Consider the following 7,444-nt stretch of genomic DNA (forward strand, 5'->3'; position numbering starts at 1 on the left):
GCCACTGTCGCTAGCCTAAATTAAGAGGTCGTGCTGACCCTATGCGTAAGAGCCACTACCGCCAGCCCAAATTAAAAGGTCGCACCGACCCTATGCGTAAGAGCCATTATTGCCAGCTTAAGTTAAAAGTCGTACATACCCAATGCGTAAGAGCCACTATCGCCAACTTAAGTTATAGGTCATACCGACCCAATGCGTAAGAGCCATCGCCGCCAGCTTAAAATGGCCTCAGGGCCGATCTCTAGACCTAATGGTCGATAATCTCCAATCAAAAATGTGACTCGTGGACTAAGTCCCAAATGGTCAACTTTTGACGGTCACAAATCGCCCAGCAGTAGCAAGAACCCAAGGGTTTAATCTAAGGTCCGAATTCCCGGACCAGTCGTCGAAGCAAAGGAAAACCGAGAAATAATGAGAAACAAAAAGCTATTCATATATATTGCTCACAAGGGTACATTTACAAGTCCTATAAAGCCCTTACAAGGGAGAGAACAAATAAAACCCTAATCTACCACCAGGTCTATTTCTTTGATGGCTCCCTCAGAGGTTGTGCCTCCAATGGCTCCGGCCGTGGTCCCGGGGTCTTCAACGGCCTCTTCCCCTTTGGAGATTTCTCCTTCATCCTTATCATCTCCTTAGCCACTGATTGACTCACTTTCAGAAGCAAGCAGGGTCGTAGCCTTCTCCTCTAGGGTCTTCGCTATCTCGAGCTCGGCAGGTAGATCAATGCCTCTTACATGTATATCCTCGAGAGTCCGCCACAGAGATTCTGACCAAGCATGTTCCATGGCTCGAGTCAATTGCAACTCGGTCCTTTCGAGCACTCTTCTAGTCTCGAGCATTTGCTGCAACAACACCCTCTTTGTGTGAGGATACTAGGAAACCAGCTTCAGATTCGATCCTGGATAGCACAACAACTAATTCAGTATGAAGATCTTTATACTTATTAATCTCCGCCCTCGCATCATGAAGTTGATACCCGACTAAGACCACCTTCCCCTGGAGGATATCTCTCTCGGAAGCAATCTCACTCACGTGCCATTTTAGTTCGAGAATTTTGGAGTCTCTAGCTCGGAGCTCCTCCCTCATAAGGACATCCTGCTTCTCGAGCTATGTATATAAGCCTAAACATGTTAAAACTCACGTATCCTATCCATCTCACTGAACGTAAGTGAGGCGTCGAGCTCAGGGTTTTTCTCAAGCGCAGCCGAAGGCCCTTCAAACGCATCTTTATCTCCGATGGGCGCCCCCACATTGGAAGGTTCTTTATCCTGAGCATCCTGCATCTCCCCAGGAGGTAAAGTCGGTATTGGAGGGGAATATTTTGGTCATCAACCGGCTCGAGGACATCACCCGATGCACCCTCGAAGGCCTCTTCAGCCTGAGGTAAGACAACAACAACATGAAGTTCCGACTTGGAAGCCACTGTCTCAGCAGTATGAGGGACAATCAGGGTTTTCCCTCCCTCGGATGCTACCGAGGAATCATCTTTCTCCTCACCTTCAACCTGGGGACTCTCCGCTACTCCTGGAGTTAAGGCTGCTGAACCAACCTTAGGTTCTTCCACTTTGGCTTTCTTGGATTTCGTAGGCTCAATCGATGATTCCCTTCGTCTTTTCTCCTTTTTGTCAGGTTTCGGAGTATCCCTTCCCCAAGCGGTGCTTCTCTCATCAAGGAGGCTCTCCTAGACCTACACAAATACAAAATATAAACACAAGGAATTAGGGTGCAATTGGCGATAGTTCTTCTGAGAGATTCAAGTACAACGAAAGTGAGGGCTCACCGAGGTCCTTTACCTCCCATCGAGCCCTAGACAGGTTGTACCACACACGCTCGACATATGGGCAAGTCGAATCCAGCCCGAGAGATCCCTAACCACGCCGGGGTATACCGCGTTAGCTGCATTAGTGAAGGAAGTTAGTTCATGGGGAAATTGATCCTAAAGGGAAAGAAAATACTTAATTAGCGTATCCACTTACGTTTCGTGTTCCACCTTTCGGGGAACGACATCTTCTCCACTAGGATCATGTTCGAGGTCCTAACTCGGACGAAACAGCTCATCGACCCTCAGTACCTAACCTTGTCAGTACAAGCAAAAAAGGTTTTTTAGGCCCGACATCGGAGCTTAATTAGGCCCCCTCAGAGAAGTCGGGGACTGTACATTCTGATCAGGTGGTCGAGGGTGAAAGGCATCCCCTCAATCATGTTTGCATAATATCTAGTCATATAAACAATACGCCAGAACAACGGATGAATTTTGATGAGAGTCACTTGATATCGTTCAGAAAAGTCGATGATCACGGGATCTATTGAAGGCGAGGACGGCTCCATCAGGACGAGAGTAAATGGGTAAGTATACACACTAAGGAAGCCGACCTTATATGCTGTTATGTCCTCTCCTCGAGAAGGAAGCTCCAACAACACTGAATCCCCCTAGCGACAGTCAGTCTTCACCTTCTCACCATCCGCTACTAAACTGATATATCGGGAAATGGGCTCACACCGTCCCGGTTTCGAAGAAGGCTTCTCGATCTTGAAATCGGAGATCATTTCGCAAGATCCTGGGATGAATTCCTCAAGATTAGGGGGTGTTGTTGCCTTACCCTTAGACGAGCATAAAGAAGGGGGAGGCACATCATCATGAGGTACAGAGATGGAAGGCTTCACCATTCTTGTTTAAAGGTTTTAGAGGAGAGAGGAGATCGTAATCAGAGAAAGAGCGCAAGAGAGAAGTAAGAAGAACTCTTTTTTATAGTGAAATATATGGTATGAAGGAAGAAGTATTTATAGAGGCCAAACACGCACGTTGGAGCAGGCCAAACGGTAGCCAACCGCTATAGTAAATTCAAAGGCTCTTCGAAGGCTGTATGGATGCAACTTTTTAGTCTTCCTTTTTTGTCACATAAACTGCTTGATATGACGCAACTGATGTCATGATGGGTGTATCAAATAGGTGGGAATTCAAGTCCGTTTATTATCATTTTCACTCTAAGAAATGCGGGGACTATCTGTAAACGGATAACATCGGAAGCTACGATTTTATGATCGATATGACATTCTGTAGCCCGGTAGGCTCGAGTCACCGGTCAAGGTTCAACACCGAGGGTTCCCTATGATCGACCTCGGGGTACCGCAAATTGATTACCATCATAGACAAGTGGGAAATTCTCGAGGCTCATGATCAAAGCTGACAACACCTGCAAGAATAGTACAAGCCTGTACCAGACCTTTAAGTAGCTGTACCAGCTACTTTCCCTTGTAATAAATGCATATGTACTATGATGGGATTCCTCCTCCTATATAAAGGGGACCCTTATTATTTTTTGCACACATGATATTCAATACAAGAACAAGAACATTCTCTGCTCTCTGTCGCGCACCCATTTTTCCCTTTCAGATGGGGAAGTCCGGGTTTCGACATTCATGGGGAAAATAACTCGTTTCTTTTTGGTAATTGGGTATTTGAAGAGTCGTCACCTAACGGATTATGGTGCGTTAGGGCACCTAGAGTGATTAACTCTTGGACTAGTTTGCATTACCAGAGTTTTAGGGTAAAGGCTCGAAATAACTTTGAGAGAAATGTGTTAGGCACCCCTCACAGTCCACAATGTTGGATCCCAGCCAAACTTATACTATGTGAATTAGTCATTTTAACAAATAAACACATACTAGAATGTAAAGGCATGTTTTGACATTCTAAGTACATGTATGGTTCAAGTAATGAAACAAGGAAAAGGTTTGAACAGGTTGCACATATCTAAAGAAAAGTAAATTCATTTAAACAACGGGAGTTGGGAAAGAAGGGTCCTAGGTTGGTTAGCCTACAGGATCATACCCACACAATGCCCAGTAATCAATCCTCAATGAGGGGTTACACGTGACATTAGTGCGTAGTCATCATATCCTTACTACCCAATTCCCTCCCCTTGGTCATAACCTAAAGCGTTCTAGCAACCTTGAAAGATATTCTATGCGTGCACTACTCGTCCCTTCCTTGTGGCCCTATAAGTATTTAGGACCTCTAATTTAGGTAGTTCTAGACCATCCTAAAGTACTTAAAGGAGAAAAATCTAGGCGTCAATCAAAACAGTTAGGACTGTATTAAAAAGAACAATTAAAGGCTCACATTTACCTCCATAACATAGGAAGTAAGTGCATGTCTCAAAAAACAGTTTCAAGTACTCAAGAGAAAACCTTATAACATGATATCTAGGTGAGCAGAGATAATATAGTATTGAATCAGGACCAAACTGTCAAAGACCTATTCAGCTTGCCTACTGATTTTAGACCTATTTGAATATGAGCAGTCACAGATAACAGAAAATAGTTTTATAGTTGCAGGATTTTTAAGCGCCATATGGCTTGCCTAGGCGTATAATAGTGATGTCCTATGAGTATGGTATCAATTATTGATTAGGAAGGTAGTAAATCAGCAAACAATTTTAAACGGGTAATTTGGATCCTATAGGCATGCTTTCTAGTGATATTGATTAACACGAAAAGAGTAGGTTATTTAATTAAACTGATTCAGAACTTACCAGTATAAGCCTAGAGTTGTACTGATTTTAGGTCTAACTAAACTGGATTTAGTTCCTATAGGCATGATTTCTATTTGAACATAAGGTGAAGCAGGTGGGATTTATTTGATCAAAGTGAAAACCCTATAGGTATGATATCTATTAAAACTGATTTTAATCCTATAAGCATGATTTCTAAGGAGACGAATTTGAATGTATGTTGTAATGGAAACTGAACTTCAATTACTTTACACCCAATAGGCATGATATCTAATTGTAAAGCTGATTTAGATCCTATAGGCACGGCTTCTAATTGTGTGAAAGTAAAGCATGCGGAATTTATTTAACCCAAAGTAGATCTTATAGGCATATTATCTAACAAACACATTTGAATCGAAATAGATATTATAGGCATGTTATCTACCCAATTTTACCCACAATATGCAATTATCCACCTTATTATAGTCATGGTGTACCAAGCCCTTACTGGTCTCAAATGCCCAAAGTTCCATAGCCCAATTCATGTCTAGGTGTGTCAGAGTTCCCTAAGGACCTCAAGGATCTCGGGAAGTGCTCACATCCAGACTTTCCTCAAACAAAGACTGATTAAGTGTAGTATGGAAGTACCAGCCCTGATATACCAGAGTTCAGAGAGATCTCAAGGGTCTCAAAGCAGTACACATATCCGAGGGGCAGAACTTAGTAATCTAAGAGTAATGTGAAAGTGCATAATGATTTGAAAGAGTTTGGTAAATAGTATAAAGAAGGTATTAGGAATGCAAAGAGTTTTCTAAAAACATGCACTAGTTTGAGTGGAAAATAGTTTGAGAAAACATGAAGAACATTTTGAGATCAGGGAGGAAGTCACAGGACACACAGTTTCAGAAAGCATTTTGTGCAAACAGACTCTACATAGAGGGAGAGAGGGACTGAGGGGACCCGTAAAATACAACCTAGTGTATCAGCAAATAGATATGCAAATGAGGTTGGGTAGTTGACAAATTATTTACAAAGATCACAATAAAGACATATTGGTAACACACAAGTCCTAGGTACTACCAATACACATGACTAGAATACCTTTGAAAGGGCTAGATGGCTTAGCAGGATCTCATTAGTGAGGTAGAGTAAGTAAGACTTAGATTAACAAACTAGACAAACACTTCATGCAGCATTCAAAGTTTTTAGAACTACTAATCACATATAGAACAAGTAGAATTCAGGCATGCTGGGTGAGACAGTAAACAAACAATGTAGTTAGGATATACTAGTGAACAGATAGGATTCATGCAATTGTCTAAAGCAGGATTGGACATGCTAAACATTATACTAGTTATAGCTTTTAATAGGACAAACTTAAACATGTTGTGTGATACAATAATCTAGGCATGATGATTGCATATTGAATAGAATAGCAAATAGAACTGGAAATCGCAACTAATAAACTACAGTAACAAAGAAAAACACATAATTTTGGAATGTGAGTTGAATCAGGACATACTAGTTAAGGAGAGAATACAGAGTATAGAATAGAGATGGTGCAAGTAGCCGCCTTGGCTTACAGCTGGCTGGATTAGTAAGAATGACATGTAACAGAAGAGAATAGAGAGCTTTTGAGAGTGTGAGAGTGTAGATGAACTATTGTTCGTGTTTAAGAACCAGAATGAGAGTGTATATATAGCCCTTAGGGAGGTGAAACAAATAAGGTAAAAATGATCTAGGGTTCATAAATAAAGTAGGTAAATATAATCAACCAGTTTATTGGGGCTAATCCACATTAATTTGCACAAACAGATCAGGGAAGGTTACATTAGTACAAAAAGAATCCATTACCATCCCTGATTGGGGCTTAAATAAGGTAACAAAATCATAAATTGACCATATATTAATCAATCAGTCGGAATAAGGCGAATAACACTAATTACAAGCCTCAAATAAGGAAAGTGAGTAAAACCCCCAAAGAATACTGATTTTAACGGAAAAATGGGTTAAATTCCCTAATAGAAATCAATTAAGCAAAAATCCCAAAGAATACTGGTTTTAGCAGGAAAACTGGTTCAAATCCTTAGTAGAAATTAATTAGTGCATTGGGTTGACAGAAATAAACAAGTAACGGAGAAAAAATGGAGAAAATCCGTGCAACAAATAGAAACATCTAGGCTTTAAGTATAGACACAAGAATCAGTCAAGATGGTAAAGAAACAATTAGTTTAAACACTGAAAAGTTAGAAAAATCCTTTTGAAAAACACTTAGGGCGAACCTTAATTTCGGAAGAAAGCAAATGGAATCAAAATAGTTAACCAAAATAGGAGATCTTCAAGGGAAAATGTCAGATAATACTCGAACCCTTTCAGATCTACAAAGTTCTGAACGGATTCGAGTGGTTGTAGAACTAGGGTTTTCAGAAACAACTGAGATGAAAGAAACTTGTTTAAAAGCCATAGATTCGAACTTAAAACAGAAGGAAATCAGCACTCACAGACAAGGATGGCCTTAGACTGGCCTGCAAACAACCTTCAGACGGAGGAATAGGTTGAATCTCCTTGATATTTTTTAGGGATCCATGTAATCAACAACCAGAGGGTATAGAAGGCCGGTAGTGGTCGGAGAATACTCAGAATCTCCATAGACGAGAGTTCTCGCCGGTGATAATGATTAGGGTTAGGCTTAGGACTGAGAGCTTTTGAGAGAAGACAGGAACAGATGACGGCGGTGAAAGGAGGAAAATGATCAACGGCCAGGATCTAACAAGAACCGGGTCGGGTAAATTTGTTAGGGTCAGATGGGTATTGGGCCTGGGGTTTCTGGACTGGTTTAAGGGGTTAAAACTAGGCTTAGTTAATAGACTAAGTTTTTAAATGAAAAGGGGCTATTTGTTAAATACGTAATTAATTGTTAATCAATTTTTAAAATGGCAAATAAATTA

The 7,444-nt window shown here is 41.1% G+C and overlaps 1 protein-coding gene across 1 annotated transcript; it reads right to left on the reverse strand.

Moving 5' to 3' along the window:
* Positions 1–635: 635 nt before the first annotated feature.
* LOC138871115 (protein gar2-like) lies at positions 636–2,670 on the reverse strand. The gene is made up of 3 exons (XM_070148971.1): positions 2,455–2,670; positions 1,337–1,684; positions 636–845 (listed from the first exon to the last, which is right to left on the reverse strand). Exons 1-3 carry the CDS (start codon positions 2,668–2,670, stop codon positions 636–638), a joined length of 774 nt encoding a protein of 257 aa, XP_070005072.1.
* Positions 2,671–7,444: the final 4,774 nt, after the last annotated feature.

Source organism: Nicotiana sylvestris, chromosome 6, assembly GCF_000393655.2.
Source record: "Nicotiana sylvestris chromosome 6, ASM39365v2, whole genome shotgun sequence".
In the NCBI taxonomy this organism is placed as follows: Eukaryota; Viridiplantae; Streptophyta; class Magnoliopsida; order Solanales; family Solanaceae; genus Nicotiana; species Nicotiana sylvestris.